We start from the raw sequence: 22,847 nt of genomic DNA, 5'->3' as shown, positions 1-22,847 counted from the left end.
AATAAAAAGGAGGAATGAGGCAAGAACAGACACAGTAAGATTTCAGCTTCTCTGTTTGAGAAGTTGCCATAGTGAAAAATAAACATAACTGAAAGAAATCAGAAAATAGTCTTCTGCATTTACTGATCCAGTCCTCAGTCTGGAGGATGAGAGCCTAAGTATGAGAAAGACAAACTTTTTGAATTCGGGACATTAATTCAAGCAGTGGTCATCATGCAATGCATGGTTATCCTTTGGTAGCGGTGGGAAATTAGAATGGTAACACCAGGCATTCTGTACAGAGACAGTACAGTCTGAGAAACATGATGCACAGAATCACAAAAAAAATATGGTTGATTGGGATACATCTGTCCCCTTTAAATAGCAGGTTCCCTCTAAAAGAATTACGAAAGATCACCTGATGGATATTAAGTCCATCTTGGATGAGAAATGCTTAGAAACAAACCTATGTAAGTCATGGAAAGCAGGAAAGCATCTTTGGCAAAATAGTCTCCCTATCATCCATGACATCGTAATTTTACGTGGCCCGTTTAGGCCATTATCACCGATATCAGTAAAGACTTTCTTTCATGGAACACTGAATATAGCAAAAGAATTCTGATCTATGCAAAAGGAGGTAGAACCGTGTCTTAAATCTCCTTACTGACATGCAGCCTTAGGATCTACAGGTATTTCAGAGGCAGATCCTCCTATAGCAAATGCTTCTCCACAAGGTAGCATTTTCTTACCTTTGAAAATAAAAAAAGGGCAAGTATTTTCTTTAAATATTTTGTTTTCTGTTATCTAGATACCTAGGTAACTTTTTCTTATCACAACACCTTGGCCATTTATTTCAATTTTTGTAAATTTCTGTGTTGAAAGAAAATGAAGGAGAGAGCTGCCTGCAAACGCATATAATTTCTTTGATTGATCTATCAATACATAGGTTGGGTAATGTTTGCTTTTTAAAATAAAGAACTTCTATATGTAAATGTAAAGTGAGAAAGTAATTAAATGGCACTAGAAGAAGCCATTACAGGCATATCCAAATGAAGACGTTCAAGACTACACTTTTTAAATATTGAAATATGATACGTTGCTTTTATGGTGGTGTTCTGGTTTTTATTCTGGAATAAAGCAGATAGCTGTAGATTTGTCAAGCATCTGTAGAATTTTACAGAACATACCCATCACAATGTTAAAGAGATTTATCAGCTTCCATTTGACCAGTTTACAGAGTACTATAATTATTACAGCTATCTAGATTAAGAAAATCAGTGCTGCCCTGAATAAATTCTTGTGGCGTATCATCAAATTTACAGACTTGTATTTATAGCATTAATAATCTCACTTCAGCAAAAGTCACCGGATACAAATCTCTCCTCAGTTACTGTCTTAGGATGTATTCTTTGTGTGAGTTCCAGGAAGAAAATGCATCAGCCAACGACGAGCATGAAGATGGGACTACATGAAAATGTAGACAATAACAATTGACTTTTTTTTTCTTTTTTTTTTTTTTTACCCACTGTTTCCATTTGTCAGAAATCCTGCAAGCTATAACATGGTGCTTGGATTTCTAGGAAGTCTCTAACTATGTAAGAGACAGGGTTCTGGCATTTGGAGTTTTGTATCTCTGAGAAAAGCTTTCCACAAGTGATTTCTGTGTATATTAAAGGGAAATAAGTGTCCACCGATGCGATATCACACAGCACCACTGGACTGCACTTAATGAGAGTTCCCATAGTGGGAAGCCAGTCTGAGAGGCTCACCGGGATGCCCGTTTGCTGTAAGAAAGCGCAATTTTATCACGAGTGTATTTTGCATTGGAGGGATGGCTATTAAGGATGCTGGAAAAGTAACGTTTCTGCATGTGTTTTGTCTGTGGGCATGAGTATTTAGTATTTGGGGAGAGAATATTGAAAAGCAGCAAGTGGTAAATCACCTGCAGGCTTTAGGCTCGAAGAAAGGACAGTCAGGCAGCTGACTGACGGGAAGATGCTGGTAGCATCGCTCCTACAACAAACCTCGAGACCTTTGGCCAGGGAGGGCCCAATTCTGCCAGTGGCTGGAGAAATGCAGGTGAGCAAGTTCACCCCAAAGGCAAAGCCTGAATAGTTCGCACTGTGCCAAGGGGTCCTCAGCAACGCCATCGGGCCCAGAGGAAGAGAACAGATTGCTACAAAAGAAACCGTTTGAATAGACTTGGGTGGGAAAAAGGAAAAAAGAAAGAAAGAAAAAAAAAAGCGTGCCAGCTCTCGAGTTTGGCAGCAAAATCGGCTCCACTAAAGGTGAGGTCAGCAATTTCTGCTCAGTTATTTGCCAAGGGAAGCTTCAAATATATTATCGTGTAGGGCTTAATAGCATAACACTAGCAGCTCAAATTAGCATTAATTAAAATGAAGTAAGAACAGACAAAAGGGCTCCTCTTCCAGACCTTTCGTGTTGAATATGTAATGTGCTACGTCTCTATGGGGAGGACTGCGAACTTTCTCTCATTTGGCTTAAATTATCCTGGGAAGTTTCATTAAATTAATAAGGAATTAGTAAAATGTGATTTATTTTAGAGCATTGTTCAACTTGATGATGCAGTTTATTTAAGTGTTCCTGCTGGCGGTGTATTCCCTGTGAGCAATATAGCAATACCTGTACTCAGAGCACAAACGCTGGATTATCATTCCCTGGGCTTTGTGGTACAAACCCGTAGGAAACTCCTGAGATCATTTTGGTGTATGAAATAACAGTAATGAATGACAGCTCCACAGTCATTGCTTTTAACTGCTCCAGTCTCCATTTAAAAGCGCATGAACATACCATTTGAGGGAAGGCTCTCTGCGGCCGGGACTGCTTTCTGCTGGTGGCGGATGTAATTAGATGTGCATGTCCCTGGGTTTGCTACGGCAACTGCAGGAGCTCAGAGCAGGAGCTACGGATAGAGGTTGTTTCAGGAAAAGAGGAACCCTACAAAACACATGAGCACAGCAGTCTTGTTTCTCTAGACAAGCATGTGATAGGGATTGTTAGACCCTCCTGCTAAAGGGAGTCGGACCAGTTGTTGGAATTGGGGTCGGGGTGGTCTGGCCCATCCTCACCCAACAGTGCTCTCTGGTGGGTTCCTGCACACAGCTGTGCAGACCAGGACTGTTCTTCAAGAAAGGAATTAATGTTTTCCTTCTTTGTAGAAAATACAGGATGGGAAACATGAGATGGGCAGAATGCAGTTTGTTCCTCTGGGACTCGCGAGAGCCGAGCAAGGAGTGGGTTTTGTCATGCGGCTTCAGGCAGGAGGACCACTGAGGCCAGCAGAGCCTTAGGGCAGGACTAAGAAATGGAAGACCAGGTCTCTAGGAAAGAAAGATTTACCAAGTCCTAGCAAGCAGTAAGAGGAAACTGAGCAGTATTTCCCTTCAGGCAACTGCTAGACTATCTGAGGAAGCTCCACGGGTGTTCATTCTTTGAATACCGTGTCAAATCCAGGAGAGATGAGAAGGGGCTAAGCTCACCTTTGGAAACTCTTGATCAACCTCAAGAAGCTTCTGTGCTTTGAATGGCTCTGTTGGGAAACACAGCACGCCAGTGGCTCTGTTTCTTCAGCATGTACTGCAGACGCTCTAAAAATGCATGTCCAACATTAAGAAAGGGCAAAATTCATCAAATTACCTTCAGAAGTAGCAGTTGTTTTGGTGGAATGAGGTTTTGTTCCTAAGCACAATTTTTTAGCAGAACTGTGGAATTGTCTATTATTCTGTTCCCATTAACCAGATATAAAGGCAGCAGTTCTGCTGGCATCTGAAAGAGCGAGATGATAACAGCACGTGGGCCGCGCTACATTTCTTTCTTTTAAAATCTGGCTGGGCCTGATTCAATTCATGTACAGTCTCTCTGGAGACTGTTGTTACTGCTGTATTCAGAGGTAATGTTTCTGCGTTCTCCTGAATATTCAGCTGGATGCTTTCAGTACATGTGTAGGTATCACCAGAAATAAACTCAGTACATATGTATCCAGAGATTTCACAGAACTGAAACCTCGTGAGGGATGGCACATTCTACTTATCTGTGTTTATCATTGAGGCTTGTCCTTTCAGGGTTTTCTTTAGGTAGCATAAAGGCAGTGATTTTTTTTTATTTTTCTCCTGCAAATTCAATCATGACTCTATATAGCTGCAATATCATCTAATGAGGGTACATACATACATACATATACATATATATTAAAAAACCCACAACATACTGCTGTTACTCACATGCCTCAGAAAAACGAAACAGACTTCCCCAGAACTGTCTTGACCATTTCAGTACTTTTCCAGCATCATCTCCATTTCAGCTTTCCTGCGGTAAAGAGTTGCACTTAGAGTGAACTACACCACGGGTGGTTACAGCTACCGCTGTTAAATTGTTATTAGAGACTCCCTGATGACAGAAAGGGTCCCTGATATCAGGGTACTCCTCCTGGCATATGTTTTGCAATATGTATACACACAATGAACAAGGTAAAAGTACAAAACCAGATAATCTTCATTAGCATTTATCCTCAACAGGAGCTTTGACTGTAAGATATTATTTATGCTACTTGGGTCCTTACATCACTGTGAAAGTACCGACACCACGCTTAGCACTTTAGATTAAACCCATTAACAAGGAAAACATTATATGTAGCCTAGTTTCTCCTCCCTTTTTTCCAGTATAACCTCAGGATTTTTTCTGTCATTGGTGTAAGACAGCAAGACTCTTTAAATTTTGGCAGATACTACTCATGCAGATCTTGAACCGAGGAGGAACAGAATTGACCTGCAAATCCACCTTACTGAGTTTTGTGCCCTTCCACAGGAAATCATGTTTGCTCTTACTGTAAGACTCAGCTTATATTTTCATTAGGCTATACTAAGGTTTTCATAGTTTAAAAATTACTCCTTTTCATTAAAGAAAATGCTGGATAAAGAGTGGTCATTCTTTATGACAGGATTGCAGAGAACAAGTATGGAGAATACAGCAGGTGGTCTAGTTCCTGGGGGATAGACAGTTACGTTTTAGTCTGGCTTTTTTTCACAGGCTGGAAGCCATCACATATTCTGTTCTTAGTGTTTTGTGCATCTTGATCGGATGCTTGACCTCACACAGCAGAGGAACAGTGCAGACAGGATCACCCAAAGGATACGTTGAAGTCCAAATCAGGCTTCATCTTAAAGGAAAACAGGGTTGTAGATCACATCTGAGGCATGAGGCAATGTGTGCTTTCTTCCTACCAATAAATCCCCAATCAGATGCACAAAAACTTGTAAGAGATGGAGAGTGTGATGAATCCCAGCTGCATTGACCAGCGTTAATTTTTCCTTTGGTCAGTTTTCCATTTAGAATCTGGGTTGGCCATCTCCCCAGCAGCTAATCCTTCTCTAGAGGCAGGGGGGAAGGAAAAAAAAATAATCAAGAATTCCACACAGCCTAATATTCTGCAACTGTGAAAATCTACTTTTTTTTCTTTTAAATAGCCGAGCAAACAGTGAAGCATTGTTTAAAACAATAAGTAAATGGAGACTCTTCTAGTTTTGTTGTCCTCTTTTGGGAACAACAGTGGATAGGCCTAAGCAGACTTTTTAAGTACTCCATGGGGTTTGCCTTTTCAGCTTCAGCTTTGCTGTTGTTAAGAAATACTTTTCTGGCACTGTCAGACTGAAAAACAAGACATTGGTTTCACCCTGGATCACCAGTATCGATGCCTTCGGTTTAGATTGTAAAGGTACGCAGAGTGCCAGTGTTTGTGTGTGGGCAACTGTTTCTGTATAGCACATGCTTAATGTGTTCTCTGTTGAAGAAGGGAAAATAACCCCTAAACTACAAGGAAAATGAATTTATGCATTTGCTTGTCAACCAGGAGAAGCAGATTATATTTTCATTTAAAAAAAATTTAAACTTGTAACACCATTGGTTCATTTATAACTATACCATTGAACTAACTCATTGAAGATGGATTCTACAATATTAATTCTGATGGTTGTAATCGACCGGCAAACAGGTGTTGTTTCAGCAAGGCCTTAGTGAATTTGTTAGAAGTCTCTAAAAAAATCATCATACTTTTTTTTTGGGGGGGAACCTACTTCGTATGAGTTAAAAAAACCCACAGCAGGCACCACTCAGACACTGATACCATCAGCAGCTCTTCCTTAGCAAAGGAGGATGCCCTCAGGTCTTTTATGGACTTGCACAAGCGACATCCCCATCTGGTGTCGCGCCTGTGCTGTGAAGCTGCAGCACTAAGCATCAGCTAATTGGAGCTGGGCAAAACAGACCTGGCTGCTTCAAATGGCAATGAAATTCTCACTGCCCTGTTTGTGCGGGCACAGCACGGACCTGTATCCTGTACCCTATTATGGTAAGCGAAGTGTAACAGTTCAAATGTTGAATGGCATGGTTTGGTTTAAGAACATCAGTCAGTCACACGATGAGGACACAGGTAGCACCCACGTACCTTGTAAGTAATGATGCTGTGACATACAAAATATTCTAACTAGGCATGACTCAAGATGAGGGTTCAGAAATATTTCTTTAGTAATTGACTTACACACCTGCAGAATCTCTTCTATCAATAGGTTTTGTTTGGTTTTTTTTAGGGGGGGTGGTGGTGTTTGCTTGTTTGTTTTTGGTTTTGTTGGGGTTGGGGGGAATGGTTGGTTGGTTCATTTGGTTTAAGAACATCAGTCAGTCACACGATAAGCCACACTTCAAACTCCCTTATGCCCCTATCAAGCCCTCATGTCGCAGCAGGTTTGACATCCTCTGTTTTCTTTAGTGATAGTCACATCATGGTCCTAGTGTTCCAGCTGCATTACAGCGGTAGCTGTGCCTATTTGTGCCAAACAACAGGTCTGAATGTGTTGTAACCTGTAAGCCCTCATCTTCCACAGCCCTGTGACTTAGTAGCTGATTTGTAAGCACTTATCACCATCCTCAAAATATTTTTTCTTTTAATTCACTTCCCCCAAAGCACATAAGCAAATAATAGAGATGAGAGAATAAACAGTTTATGCATAGAGTTAATTAAACTTTGTTTTCTTAACAGTTTTACAAATGTTGTGATCAGTCTAGAGTGTCTGCTGACTGGGGAAAGTGAACTGCTGTCAGAGACTTCTTGCCACTCTTGTCCTCTTCCCCTCATCGGACTTTCTTCTCTGGTTTAAACGGAGTTTGGAAGCATGGCTGGAGTTAATTGGGAAAATTAACAGCTCCTCTGGTGTTTTATTTAGGGACCCACAGTACAGTTTTCCAGATGTGCCTGATCTCTGCCACTGTTCTATTCCCCTTCTATCAATCACCTTCTTAATTCGAAACCTAGTGGTCAAGCAACCAAATACCAAGGTAGTAAAACAACAGCACATGGTGTTCATTACAAAAATCTCCCTCATTTGCCAGATACACAGATGCAATTAACTTAAATCAATTCCAAGCTTAAACAACCTGCCCTTCCCCTGCAACCCTTGCCCTGCCTTGGCTTCGTCTCATTTACACACACAGTTCAGTGTTGCCCTGCGCGTCCGGCACTCACCCTGCATCAGTGCACTCAAAGCATCTCAAGCAAAGGCAGCTAACCAGTATTGTCAGTGGGGTTGGGTTTTTTAAAAAAACAAGGCAAACACACACAACAAGAGTGAATTCTATTTTGCTTCCAGCTGCTCCCCCCCTGTGGGACAAGGCGGGCTGTTTTGGCTGTACCTGAACAGGGTGCCGGAGGATGGTGAACAGACCTGTTTGCTCCGCTGGTGCAGGTGTATCTCCGCAGGGATGTGGTGCTGGAGCTGCCAGTCCCCAGCCTCTGGACATGGCCGAGCTCAAGCTGGTGCAGCTGAGGAGCCTGCTGGGTCAGCAGCAGCTTGACACCTCCTGCAGCTGCAGCTCATTGCGGGGTTTTTGGGAAGTTTATTCACCTTGACCTCATTTAGTAGAAATACTTTCCCCCCCATTGTCTTGCAGTCTTACATTAAGCCACAGAGAAGTGCCATCTTGGAGTTTCACAGCATCTTCGGACCAGCTACCCTTGGGGTCCCGACTGCTTGCTTTCTCACGGAATTTTGTACATCCCTAGAGCATAGATGTGGTTATTTTTCATGCCACTCTTAATATATTAGAGTCAAAAATAGAATTACTCTATGTAAAAGGCAAGGACGTTATATCTCTGGAGAAAGAGCAGCGTACTGCAACAACAAGCAACCTCAAAGCATAAAAATAAATCCTCAGAAATTTCTTACTGAGGGGATGAGAAATGGGGTGGAGATGAAATTGGTGAACCAGTACCTAGCAGCCTATTTCTTAGCTGCACTCTATCTATTCAAAGCACGTATATGGCACAGAGGCCTTTTTTAATATTTAAGGCTGATATTGCCAGGCCTTGCTTTACTAACAGCATATTACGGTGTTCCTGCTGGGAACAACTGGGTCCTGCATGCTAAAGAGACTTCTGTGGAAGGAACAGAAAGCATTTGAGCTACAGAAGCACAGGGAAACCTGCACCTCCTGCTAACCAGGAGCGATGGCTGCAGCGGCTGCCAAGCACCAAGCCCACAGAAGCACAAATGCCTCCGTAGCCGCCCTCTTCCCCTCACCAGAGGGAGGGTATGAAAGAATACGCAGAAAAGCTTATGCATTCTGATCCAGAATCCAAGTAATTAATAAAATGGGACTCAAATCCCCCCTGAGACGTGTTCAAACGTCAGAAAAAGGGCACAGTGCTCCCGGGCACCAAAGCCCCCGTCTACACCAGGGAAGCATAGCCAGAGGCTGGGCCAGGAGGTTGGCTTCTGGGCCGCTGCAAGTGAGTTCCAGCGCACAGATAAAACAGGCGGTAAGCACCCAGTTGTACACTCCGTCCTGGCTCTGCGTTCTGCGTGCGTGGTTTTGCAGGGGGGTTGTTTGTTTTAGAGAGGCAAGGGGAGAGACTGACTCGTTACTACACTCCCAGGGCAGGAAAGATTGTACGTACCGGGAACAGAAAGCCTCAGCAGCTTGAAGCGAGGTGATTCCAGCTGCTGGATTCCAGGATGCAGAGCTGTATCCCCCACGCTTAGATAACACAGGCTGGATTTTCTATTATTCGGTGCTTGCAATTTATTTTTTTTTTTCTCTTCAAGTTTTTGCTCAAACCAGAATTTACCAGTGTGGAAACTGACCCTAAAGTAACACTGCAAGCAAATTCTACAGATCATCTAGAAAGAGAAGTTGCTACAATAATTGCGTCTGGATAAAAAAAGGATAGCTGCAAGATCTTGAAAGGTTTCTCATGGCTTTTAAGAGTCTCAGTGGCAAATAATACTTTGACAAGAAAATACTTTCTTTTCTAGATAATTGTTACTTTTGTGTGGAAGAATGTGATAGTTGAGTCCTTTTAAAGAAGATGATGCGGTTTTACCTTAACAAGATAATTGGTTTATCACTCATTATATGCCTGATGCTCCCCCAGAGACTCTGTCCTATCTTAGCAATAAAAGTTCCTTAGCACATATCAAAGAACTTGTTACAGTCCTGTTGTGACAATTACATGGCTGGACATTAATCATAATTTTCCTATAGCAGTAATAATATTCATGTAATTAGATACTTTTGCTACAGAATCATCATGATACCTTATTTTTAAATGCAATGTCTTTAGAAGGAAGGTGTAAGAAACGTGGTGAAAACAATTTTGGAGAAAACAAAGGAGATTAGACGCAAAATGCTTCAGACAGTGAAGTTAAACTCTTTGATAGTTACTGCCCAGGATTTTTAAAGTAGCATATATTGGGACAGGGGTGGGAATCACTGACAGTTCGAAGGCCAAAAAATCTTAACCAATTCAAGATGACCCTTACTGCTTTGGTGGCTGTCTGCTGGGGTTTGTGAGCTATCCATGCTTACCTAAGATCCTGCTGTAGTGCTCTGGATATGTCAGCATGCCCTCGCCACTCTAAAAGACTTTTTTTGATCAAGCTAGCATTTAAAGAAAAAAACACGAATATAATCATAAATATCTGTCTCAGAATACAGGAACAGGATCAATAGGTCATTGCAACAGGTAGTAACCTCCTCCTGCATTCCCATTTTCTAAAGATCAGCCCGGTCAATGCCTCGGTCTGTTATGGCTCAATCTATGGGAAATACCTCCCTCGTCCAGCCTGTGCTGCCGGCGTGCAAGTGTTTTGCCTTGCAGCATCAGGCAGTTACAACAGCATTTTCTGGGGTAGGAGTGTTCAGTCTTTTCAATGTATTTTGCACTTGCTGTCAACATAATGAGCTGTCATTGAAAGACTTCAAACCTGTTTACAAAATTCAGCGGTCAGTGTATCAAGACCTCTTGTAGTTGTATAGTTAAGCTTAAAAAACCCCAAACACACGGTATTTTACTATCACTCCTGGCAGACAGACTTAATCATTCCTGTAACACCTGAGCACTTTCAGATAAGAACGAAGCCTTGTTCGTACTCCGTGTGTGTACCTTGGGGTGCCGTGGAGCAAGCTCAGCATTGTTTACACTCGCCACCGATTGCCAAAAGTTAGCCAGATGTGTTTGCTGCCTTGGCAGAGCTTCCCTGCATGCTGCAAAACGGGAGGTGCAGGGTTTGAACTGAACACTTGAAAGTCACTCTTGACAGATACCATTCCCTGTGCTGCAGCCTGATCGAGCTTTTGGTTCTGGTACAGGTTACAAGGTTAAAAAAAAATTAAGAGCTTTAGTAGCCCCTTTCAGAGAGGTGACTTGGCTGCTTGCAGGTGCCAGGCTCGTACTTGGCAGGCTGGACGCGAGGGCTGGGTCACTGGCGAAGCAGTTGGTGCCTGGTAGTGCCGTGGGTCTGTGGGCAGGGACACAGCGCGTGGAGATGATCCTCACTGAGCCTTTTTGCCAGGGAGCGGTTTCCTCTCTCACAGCTGGATGCCAGCTTTCAGGATACGACCGAGCGTAACGTCCCCTTTGTAACATCAGGCAGCAGCCGTACAGCATCGCGGCACCGTGTCAGCTGTGCCGTATCATCACGGCAGCTCTTAGGAAGGTTTCCGCGCCGTGGGCCAGTTTCAGCCACAGGACAGGGCTGTTGCCCAGACACCACTTGCCAGCTACCCCTTTTAGACACAGGAGAAGAACACAGCGGTGCAGGTCGATTCCCAGCCAGCTGCTGGGGGTAGCAGGAGGAAAGCTTAGCCAGCCCCTCTCTTGGCAGCCCTAGCAGAGCTGATGGAAACTGCAGCTGAGCATCTCTCCCCATGGGTATTATCTCTGGAGGCATTACCCAGACCAGGACAACAGTGTAACCACTCATTCTGCGTTGCTCCTCATCTCCTTACAGAAGGGGCTCCCCCAGCCTACCACCACCTCTGGCAGGTATCGAAAAGCACACTCCACTATGTAGCAATGATATATTATTAGCAAAGTAAATGCTAATGCAAGCCAGCTGCTGAATTAAGACTATCATTAGGAACCTCCAGTCGCTAGATTCCCAGACAGTGCTTTTTTTGCAGCATGATTGCTGCTCACATAAAGCACTGAAAGGAAAAACGGTCTTTTTTCTTTTTTCCATTCAGTCATGTTCCCTCTGTACAGGGCTCTTGCTGCCATTTCCAGCATGCCCACGTTTTGCCTTCAGACGTTTGGATACCGGTACGTTCTCTCAGGACCATACAATTATCAGTCTGTAATCTCCTGTTCCACCGCGGAAATGAGCAAGCCTTTTATGTTCATGGTAACAATTTAGAAGTGTTAAAAGTTTGAGCACCGGGCCCCTGGTGCTTACACATGTTTAAATTGGCCCTCCCTGAAAGCTGATATATTCCATCTGGTCTATTGGCTTTCTTGGCTTAAAGTTACTGGAAACACTGAATGTCTCTTCTGCAGTGATCCTGTAGCTGTCCAAGAGCAATAGGCACACTTACAGCTAGCTCCCTGGCCGCTCAGTACCAAAATACTGTGGGAGGGACACTTTTTTCCCGGGCTGCTTTTAGAGCTATCTTGAAATCCTGAGTTCTGCTGTTCACTATTCTAATCAATCTTCTAGCCTTCCAGATATTTGTGAGCTTCTATCTATAAGATAGATATATCTACCTAGATATTGTGATCTTCTATCTATAAGGATACTTAAAAGGATAAATAAACCACACAAGTTTGCAACTCGTTGCCTCCGAACATTGTGCCTGAATGCCGCAGATTAAGCAACTAGATTTTTTGGGTTGTTTTTCTATGTGCTCCTTTCCAAATCTGCACTAGCTTTTACTTGTCCTTGTAGATTTACATGACAGCCTAATAAAATTCCCTGCTCTTATTTTCCTCAAAGAAAATTATTTATTTATTTAATGCTTTCTTAACTATGTAAAGAAAAAGCCACATTACAGGTAACTCCAGATTATAATGAAACAAGCTGCCAGCCCAGCAAATTACCAACACCAGCAGCAACGCTGGATGAACAGTTCAGATATCTGCTGCTCATTTAACTCTCTGCAAGAGTTAAATCTTTAGGATACAGGTGCCTCATTCCTCCTGGCTGGCACTCCCAGGCTCTCCATGCTCAGGGACAGGTATGTTACTAGGTTAAAATACACAGATGCATTCAAACTGGGTCACGCAAATCATTAAACCAGCGCATTCCTTCAACAATTTTCACAACTCGACTATCTCGTACTGTAGCAGACTGAGAGTGTGCCTGTCCCTTGGCTTAGTCCGTCTCCCACAAGCCTGAGCAACTGCTAGCAGCTGGAGGGATGCCCACACTTCCAGCAGCGTCGCTGACTCCTCAAAGCCTCTCTTTTGCTGCAGAGGCTGCACTACATTTGAAAATTGAGGATTCAGGGGTATTAAAAATATTTTGGCCTCTTCATCATCTTTATTTTCCTGTGTATTTTGCTGGTTGTTAAGATTCAGCCCTCTGCTTGCTCACAGTACAGCTGGAGCAGAGATACAGGGACCTTTCCCGATTCCCACCACCTCCCACTCCCGCCAGGCTGCAGGAGCCCACCACAGTCCTGCAGCCACTTCATATTTTTATCTCAGTCCTTTAGATTCACCACAGCTCACCTCACCTCTCCAGAGTGCTCTCAAGCTAACTCGGTGCCCCCCACACATACACCGCTTGGCAGCGGTTTGAAAACACAGCCCACCGCCAGCTGCTGGAGCCGGGGTTATGCTCACGGCGGCAGTGGGAGGTAAGCACACAGCTCCAAGCGTGATTCACTTCAGACCTGGTGAAGTCAACGGGTTGGGGTAATTAACTAGTACAAGCTGCAGCAGGCACTACAGTAACGACTCCCAGTGTCAGACAGAACTCCACAGGTGCAACGTAAACCAAAGAAACGGCTTTGTATCCTTTCTCTTACAACAAGCCTGCTAATAAAATTAAAAATACACTGGGCAGACTCCACAGCAGCTTTTCAGGTGAACTCCTACTCTCTCCATTTTCACCTGTGGAGCAGCACTCCCTCCAGAGCTCACTTCAACGCGTCTGTTAGCCATTTGCCAGGGGAGAAAATATCCTGGCTGCAAAACTTTATTAAGGCTTTGACTAAGATGTGGCTAACCGGGAGGGAAATGGATTCATGTGTTCAGGGGGGCTGTTTCCATGTCCATGTAATTGCTTTCAGAAAATGTGGACCGTGCTCTCTCGTGGGCATATTCTGGTTCACTGGTTCTGCCATGCGTTTTGTACAGAGGGGCTGAATGGGTATTTACATGAAAATAGTATTGCTGAGCATTTAGTTCCAACCATTTTGCACTTGGTACAGCCATCTGGAATCAAAATGTTTCGAGAATATTACAGATGCTCTTGCATTTTGGTCTGAAAAACTCTTAGAACTCTAACATCCACTCTCTAGAGTTGCCAAACTTTTTCCACATTTCTGTTATTAAGCAACTCTGTTATTAAGCAATCCTGTTATTAAGTTTAGTGGATGTGAGACATCTTTGTTATGTTCAGCAGGGTGTGCCAAAGCTGGGCCATCACTGGTGGGGAGTGGTGTAGCACGCTGACCGCGGGACCGGCCGGGCACGGGGAGCCTCTCCTGCAGCTGGGCGGGCGGCGTTCCCTCTTCGGGTACCACAGCTGTGCAAACACAGGTCTGAAGAGCTGCACTTTTCGAAGGATGGAAGATTGCTGTGGCAGCATTCCCATCACAAGGGGCTTTTAAAATAGCTTTTATCATGCACAGCTCTCCAGATGACGGAGAGCAGACCTGAAGGCAGAACTGGTCCTTCCTTTCGTAAAAACTAAGATGTCAGACTTTCTATAATGGAAGCTAATCATGACCCAGCAAAGCAGTGTGCTCGGAGGTTGGTTTTTCATTTTTAGCTTTGGTGTAATGTTCCTGAAAGCTAATAGCATCAAGAATGTTGTTGCCGATTTGTTTTGCTGTATGAAAGCAAGCAGAAAATAGAATTGCTGTATGTAGGAGGCAAAGATGTATTTTGTGTAATGAGCAATATGCTGCAGGAAGAAAAGACTGCCACAGTAAACCTGCAGTCCCCATGAAAGCCTGAATGTAATCATGTGGCTAACCACTTGTGATCTTTGAAAGGCAAGGCAGCACCTTGGTGTCTGAGCACAATGTGGGTTTGGAGGCAGGAATTCAAACAATCAATCCAAACAACCTTCCTTGCTCCCTCCAGCATACACTGCTGCAAAACTGCGCACACCCTGAATTTAAGCGCAGCTGAGCACAGTCCTTTGCAAACAGCCCCCATGCCGTTGTCTAGGCTGCACAAACGGGCTGATGACTGTTGTCTGCCACCTCCTCATCGCACGCACGTTGTCTGACCCCACCAGCAGGCGCTTGGGCAGCTGGAGACCACGGGCTGAGGCTCTGCAGCGTGCCGATCCCGGCGTCCCTGTTGGCAGCTTGCTAGTGCAGCTGGGATGCACCAGTTGTCCTCCTCCCCGAGCTTCTCAGCAGTTCCCTGACACAGTGGAGGGACCGTTGGCAGCAGCTACAGCTTCTGCATTTACCAGAGCGCCACAGCATGCTACAGATGCACAAGCTTGTCCGGCGACCCCACCAAGCACTGTCCTTCTCCACCGCGGGACCTTGACTGCTTGGTACAGTTGGCGGGGAGAAAGCGCTTGGCAGTGATGGTGGTGGAACCAATTACCAGGTGTTACAGATTTGACAATACACAGAACAGCACAAATCATGGTGAGAGGCGGAGGAAGGGAGCGTGCACCAACTGTTGGGATCTGCCTGGTCCTGGAGAGCTCTGAGCGCTCGTGGCTGGTAGGGCTTAGGGGCCAGAGATGCCATGGTGGGACAGGCTGGAGGGAGCAGCACGGAGTGGCGAAGGGGCCACAGCAGGGCCGGGAGGCAGTTGGAGCAGAGCGCAGGAGATGGAGAGGAGGGGGAGGATATAGCACTGGGAACTGGGAAAGGAAACGATGGAAGAGAGGGGAACACAGCTTCTAGAGAGAAGTTATCAGCCCCAATGTAATAACAGGTTTCTTTAGTTCGGTTTTAGAAATATGAGAAAGAGCTCGGTCTCCTGCTGTTAAACAGCAGATCCCACCCTCGGGACTTGGCATGGAAAAATACACTCCAGCCTGAACATTCAGTTAAACTCGGCCCAATGCTGTCTGGCTGCGCTGCCCGTTTCATAGCTCGCACCTTCCACTGGGAGCTGGTTATTGTCATTTGAGGCACCAAACCCAGGGATGTCACAGGGGAAGAAACCCACCTGTGAACATCACACACTGTTCGCTTGTGTGGATGACGGCCAGGACTTCGAATACAGGAACAGACCTTGGAACAACTTTTTTTGTGCCAGACTTCACTTCTAATAAGTTTATTAGAAGCTTTTATGTGCTAATTTAGCATCGAATTTTGTCCCTCAGAAATCACACAGACAGAGGGCAACTGCATGCATGAGAACATGCTGGTGGTGGTTGTGCCAGTCCTGGCTCCCGCACAGACGCACTAGTGTACCAAAGATGCAGGGCGTGCGGGGGGGGACACAGGACTTTGCAAGCCACCTCCTGTGTGCCGCAACCGCTGGCTTTGCTGCGAGCCACAGAATTGCAACAGCTCTGCAAAGTTCTCCCTGCAGCGGGGCTGAGCACGGTGGGAGCCCACTGGGCCCTCAGCTGGTGAAAACGGCACAGAAGCTGAGATGCCATAAATATTAGTAAAATTAATATTCTAAAGATTTACTGCAATTACTTTCAGGTTTTGATCAAAACAGATACTGAACAACTGCATCCACTTGATTAATAGCATACACTTACTACAGAAAGAGATGCTAATATTAATCTTCCATTTTACTGTGTCAAATGCACATAATTATTCATCACAGATACTATTTATATACCTACGTACTGCTAAGTGAAAGAATGCTTTCATCCTGGTTTTATCATTTCTAGATTAAATCATAGTTTCTCTATTTCCTCTAGTCAGCAGCTCAGCCCCACAGTTTTCTCTCCAAATGACAGGCAATTCTTTTAAGCACATTGATTTATTTTTTTTCCCAGGTGGTGGTTCAGTTGAAATTAAATGTTACTCTTTCACACTGCTCAGTAGCACGGCTGTAGCGCACAAAGAAAGATGACAACTTTAATATTCTAGCGAACTTGAAAAACAGAATTTGGACAGATGAGTTTAAATTCAGAGTGTTACCTGTCTGAAGTGAGCACTGGCACCCAGCACCCCTTTTTCCTGGGGTGAGGCTGTAGGGAGTGCGGGAAAGGCAAGGCTGTGGGTCAGCCCGCACCGCGGATGCCCGCTGCGCAGGGGGGTGATGGCTTCGTGTGCCGAGGGCCCCCAGACCCAACCAGCCTAGGACCCACTCGGGCTCCAGCATCAGATCAGCGCTGGAAGCTTTGATTTTTATTGTTATTTTTAATCTCCTGGTGGTTTGATTTCCCAGCAGCTGTGGAGGACGTGGCTACCTCCACCCCCCCCGGTACCAGCCAAGGCTCTGGTCTCCTTATGAGCAGTGAGGTCCCCAGCTGGCAGGGCACGATGGGCATCTCCTCTGCTGAGCACGTACCAAAGAGGCCACTCTGCTGGCGTTCGGCACTCGCCCCACGGGCTGTAAGCCCAAGTACACCCACGCCCAGCCCCGTTTCCCTACACGCTGAGACACCCTTTCATCCAAGAGAGACTTCGCTCCCCTGGCATTACACTGGATGATTATTTCATACGAAATCTTTTCCTTTACTTTGTCTATATAGGGTCACCTAAAAACCAACATTAACGTGAAAAACAGAGGAAGGCCAAATTCATCTTGACCAATAATTATAGAAGCTCATAGGATAAAGTCCAGCAGGAGTAGCCACACGCTCAGGTGCTTTGCTGACTGAAACTTGCACAGATAGGTAAAAGATAAAAAATCCAAGATACTATTTGATAAACGTAGAGAAAATAGCTCAGGTATTTTCATCTGGCAGGAACCGCATGCACTTGAAGCACCAGCATTTGACAAAAATCACATTCTATAGTTTTGCAAATTGGTAACAAATGGGAAAGGCATCGTTACTAGAGATTAAAGCAAAATAAATCCACATTTAGGAATCTGCTTTATTAGCCCTTATTGGAGAGGCTGCTCAGTGTAACAGTGGAACAACAGTGCCTCCCCATGACCAAAAGTACAACTCTTTCAGGTTATGTATTAAATTATTTGTCAGTATCTCATTTTGATGGTCTCCGATTGCATATTTCAACCGCAACATCTCAACAGATCTCTCTGCCAAGAAAACTTTAATACCGAACTTCAAAATTAAAGAACCAGAAGAGATATCCCCTGCCAGAATATTCTTTTTTGTATTTGTAAGCAAATTTATAAGAAAAAAAAAAACCCTGGTGACAGCAAGACCTGAAACATGGATGTCTGAGACCCCAAGGATACCTAGAAGTATTGCTGAAGTGTTGGAAGTGTTGCTTGTTACTGCAATCGTGACTATATGTAACGATCAGTGATGCACAGAATGTCTCAGTTAAGCACATAGGTACTACTTTTCTTAACTAATTGTGAAAATTATTCACCAAATAAAGTTAACATTTTCCCTTTTTCTCTGCTGTTCCGAAACAGGTCCCGATTGTTTCAGTTCCAAGAATCTTGCACTGCAAGCCCAGAAAAAGATCCTGAGTAAAATGGCAACCAAAACCATGGCTAACATGCTAATTGATGATACAAGCAGTGAAATCTTCGACGAGCTGTACAAAGTAACAAAGGAACACACAAGAAACAAAAAAGAAGCCCATAAAATTATGAAAGACCTGATTAAAGTGGCAATAAAAATCGGGATCCTCTATCGAAATAACCAGTTCAACCAAGACGAGCTAGAAATCGTAGACAAGTTCAGGAAGAAGCTGAACCAAACTGCCATGACGATTGTCAGTTTCTATGAGGTAGAGTACACTTTTGACAGAAATGTTCTTGCAGAACTTCTGAATGAATGTAAAGACCTTGTGCACGAACTAGTAGATCGACACCTGACACCGAGATCCCACGGGCGCATCAACCACGTCTTCAATCACTTTGCAGATGTGGAATTTCTAACTGCCCTGTACAGTCTTGATGGGGATTGTCGGCCGTACCTCAAAAAGATCTGTGACGGCATCAACAAACTGCTGGATGAGAAGGTCCTTTGAAACTACACTCAGAAACAAGAAACCAACCAAAAACTTCTCTCTAGAACTGGCCACCCTTCATGAGCCACGGTGAGCAAGTGAGCGTCCTTCCCACCAGTCTCTTACTACAGTCTCAAGCAGGGGCCAGGATGTGCTCACCAGGCTCATGATGAAGTGGAAAACTTAAATCAGAAAGCTATCAATTTTCACGTTTTGTTCAGATAATTCAGTCTTTTCCAAGGAGCAGAGTGAACAAGGCTGATGGTATCTATCGTTCAGAAACAGACTGCTGTACACCATGATCTTACTAGCTTTGTGTTCAAGGCTGAACATCTGAAAAGAAAGCAAACGCGTGGCTATGTAAAAATAGACAGGTGAAGGCAAAAGAGCAATGCATGGAATTTACCCCCAGGCCCTCGGTGCGTATGTTTTTATTATTTCTATGCTAACTGAAAAAGCTTAGACAGAAAGCAGGGCTCTGATGGATTAAGCTCACTCCTTTCAAAAGGATCAGGAATCACTGTGAGAAGGCATCTCTGATTTTACATGGTATTTAAGTCTAACAGAGGAATAACAAGTAATACAAACCTAGTAGAAGTGGGAGAAAATGTAAAGGACTGCTCTATGAAGCAATATTTTCACTAGAGAGTTTTGTTTCATACCTGCTGTAACAGAGAGGAGGTTTCATTTTAATTTGGAAAAGCAGCTCAGTGGTTCAAGCTCAAAGGTAACCAGAAAACTAGACAAAGTAGCGCATCAGCTTCCCCACTCTCAGGGTTTGTGTATTTGGCAACATCAGACAAATCTAGGCTGAAGGCTGTGCTGCTCTTCGTGCCCTTACTGTTTTGCCCGACGGAACAAAACACTTGGTGAAGGTTTTGACATTACAGTTGTGAAGAGGAGCACGACTAAGATAGCAAGGGAGCGAGAAAGCAACATTTACATTCTCTATCCTCAAAATACTCAGCCTAGATAAAACTCTCCGTTTAACACATCCCTGTCGTTAATTCGTGCCTAGAGGTGTGATGAAAAAGGAACCCCATCCACAACGCTTGTAGTGCCATCCAAGCGAGCTATATCCACAGTAGCCTTAAGAGAAGAACAGTCTTAGTGACTCTGGGGAGCTTCACGAATGATTTTTTGTTCAGAATGTTTTCAGTGACTTAGTTTTTCTTTTTTTAAACCAAATATACCCATGTCTTAAAACTAAAAACATTTTGCAAAGGAATACTGGTTCCTGTACGGCTTTGTTAGGAGTAAGGGAGAAGGGGAGCAGAGCAGTTACACCAGCTTGCCACTTGCAGGATCTTGCAGCTGGGGAGGTACTGACTGGCCCCTGAGCGAAGGAAGCACGTTTGGAAGTCTCTCCTCTCCTTGTCCTCTACATCTTATCCTCCAGGCTCACCTCCCTCCACTGACACTTCAGTGTCACGTACCGTTTCCTTTTAGCCGACACAGAGAGCACACAATCCCATTATCTGGAGGTAACACCCTCCATATCACGTATATTATAACGCAGAGAAGCACGTACTTGAAAATTGACAGAAGGAAATATATTTGAAAGCCATTCCTCCCCAAGGAAAATCTCCAGTGTTGACCACTCATTACTTTAGGATTAAAAAAAAAAAAAAATTTACATTTCTCATTTAAGTGCTTAAGCACTATGGTGGCAGAGAAAACTCTTCACAATTTTATTATTCTTTGCTCTTTCCTCACCCCAGAATAACTATAGTTTGACTGTCACACCTTTCTGCATACACATACTCAGATGAGAGGGTGGTGCTGGATGCATTTGTATCTGCTCGGAGGAGAACCCATTTTGGAACACAGTAAAAAAGGCAGCACATTAGCAGAACAGTTTATAACAAAGGAAATATCCCCCATGTATTCCCCTTAACCATAAAAAGACTATTTAGTAGCAACGAAGGTGGACAATTCCTTTGCAACACAGCACAGTAATGAAATACCAGCGCTCGGGGTTGCAAGTTCAGCCATTCGCAGAGCCATATTTACATGCACCAGTAGCTGCATTTTTTCCAAGCACGTACTTGTCAGTTGATGCTTTTGAACAGTATTTATTGTATCCAACACTCCTGTCCCAGTGCACACATCAGATTCTGCGTGTTTGTTTCACTTGTGGCAAACAAATTTAAGTTCTTTTTCTAAAGCCAGAAAAAGGGAGATGTATTCAACACTCAAGATGTCCAAAGGAAAGGGATATCCTCTAGCTGCGACCTTCTTTTTGTGTGTTGCAAGTATCAATATTCAGATTCTGGTATTTTAGACACACCAGCTTGAACATCTGTTGTTTTATTTATAAATCTGAGTAGCCTTAAGGAAAGATGTTTTCAAGTACTTCTCATACTTGCATATCCTGTATATTCATTGTTTACTTTTGTACTTGTAGCTTGGTATGTAATAACATTGCTAAAATATGGGCAATGTTCAGGTCACCTTCAGTATATGATGTATTATCATATTTGTGGATTAAAAATGTGTGATTACTGCCCTTTGTGTCCTTTGGATGTATTTATCCAATGCAAACTGGAATTAAGCAGTAAGAGGAGGGGATTCATGTAATCTAAGTTTTGCCACCTCCAACTTGCTCTCTGATGACCGGATCTCACTGGTAGAAGGCAGGGAGATGGGGCAGTTTAAGGGTTCAAAAGAAAACGGGAAAGCCACATTTCCGTCCCATCACACACGCACAACACAAACATGCCTCCGCGGCAAATGAAGTTTCTGTTTTTCCACAAAGTTCTCAAGCACCTGAGCTAACAAAGCACAAAAAGGTTTGGGTTGGGAAGGACCTTACAGATCACCAAGCTCCATCCCCGGGCACGGACCCCTCCCACCAGCCCAGGTCGCTCCCAGCCCCGTCCAGCCTGGCCTTGGGCACTGCCAGGGATGGGGCATCCACAGCTGCTCTGGGCAGCCTGTTCCTGCCCTCACAGTGAATAATTTCTTCCTAATACCTAATCTATATATCCCCTCTTCCAGCTGACAACCATTCCCCCCTCTCCTATCACCACATGCCCTTGTAAAAAGTCGCCAATGCTGACTCGATGCGTTCAGTAGCGTGGTTCAGCCACCAGGCTGAGAAGGTCCCTCCACCACAAGCCAGGTGGAGGAAATGGCACAAGCTTCTTGCCTTCAGGTACCAGCCTGGGCCAGGGCCAGGGCCGATCACATACTAACATCTAGCTCTCTACCGAGCACCTTTGCAAGTTTTCCAGCAATGTATTTCAATCACATTTAGCTAAGCTGAGCTAAGTGAGACAGAAGACACATCCCTGACAGATTTTTAATCCCTGCCCTAAACATGGAGATACTAGAACTTACCAGAATGTTTAACAGCAAGCATATATTCTCCTATCCTTAGTCCTGGAAAAGGCAAACCGTTTTGGCTGAAAGAGCTCGGGATTTGCAAACTCCTCACGTGGCAATTATACTGGAAGCAATTAAAGATTGGCACAAAGTAAAAACTGCCAACTACCTTAAAATAAAAGTTTAAAACAATCCGTGTAAGTGGTGTTTCAAGACATGCTGCTGATAAAACACTGCTGTCAGGTTAATTTTATGAATCATACCATGGCAGGACACAATATTCCTTGCTTCATCACTGCCAACTTTATTGCATGAAGTTAAAGAGAAAAATGTTAATGTTCAAGAAACTCTCAAGGGAGCGACCACTTCTGGCATCCTAATGAAACTGTACATGTGCCACAGAACAGTACTTCGTGCTGAACATGTAAACTTAATCATCAGAGAAATGTTCTCACAGAAAGGAATATAAATAGCTGACCCTGAAGAGAACCAAGAGGTAAAGCACAACTGACTCTGATCACAGCAACAGAAATGCAAAAAACAAGTTTTAACTGGATGACTCAAGCAGGTCTACTTCCATCTTTACACACCTCAACACCAGAAAAACACAATGCACAGTCTTAACTACACAGAAATGCCGATGGAGCTTTTTATACTGGAAAACTACTCATGGGACTCGAGGAGAGAACTACCTTTCCCATATTTAGAAACCACCAGGCAATGTCATTTATGAGCTCCTTGCGAGTACAGGGTAACTCCAGACAGTGCCACCCAATTCACAGTTTTGTTCTCCGGGCTCCTCACAGGATGAGGAGGGGTTGGGAGCACCTAGCAGAAAGTAACACAACACAACGGGAGATTTCATCTATGTTTAGGAAAACATACTGCACCATAGTACCATGTCACGCTTCTGCCAATCTTCCTACCAATGTATTTGTTTCATTAAAAATACCTAAAAAATACTTGGGGTAAGGGGGGGGAGGACCTGACAA

The 22,847-nt window shown here is 44.0% G+C and overlaps 1 protein-coding gene across 1 annotated transcript in view; it reads left to right on the top strand.

Annotated features, from left to right (window-relative positions):
* Window positions 1–21,037, top strand: part of TNFAIP8L3 (TNF alpha induced protein 8 like 3) — a 48,880-nt gene extending 27,843 nt beyond the window's left edge. Inside the window, exon 2 of the mRNA XM_080396107.1 lies at window positions 17,987–21,037. Coding sequence (XP_080252233.1) covers window positions 17,987–18,549 — 563 coding nt within the window. The 3' untranslated portion in view covers window positions 18,550–21,037. The remainder of the gene's footprint in view (window positions 1–17,986) is intronic.
* Window positions 21,038–22,847: the final 1,810 nt, after the last annotated feature.

Source organism: Falco punctatus, assembly GCF_963210335.1.
Source record: "Falco punctatus genome assembly, chromosome: 7".
Taxonomy (NCBI): domain Eukaryota; kingdom Metazoa; phylum Chordata; class Aves; order Falconiformes; family Falconidae; genus Falco; species Falco punctatus.
This window is presented reverse-complemented; position numbering and strand designations above follow the sequence as displayed.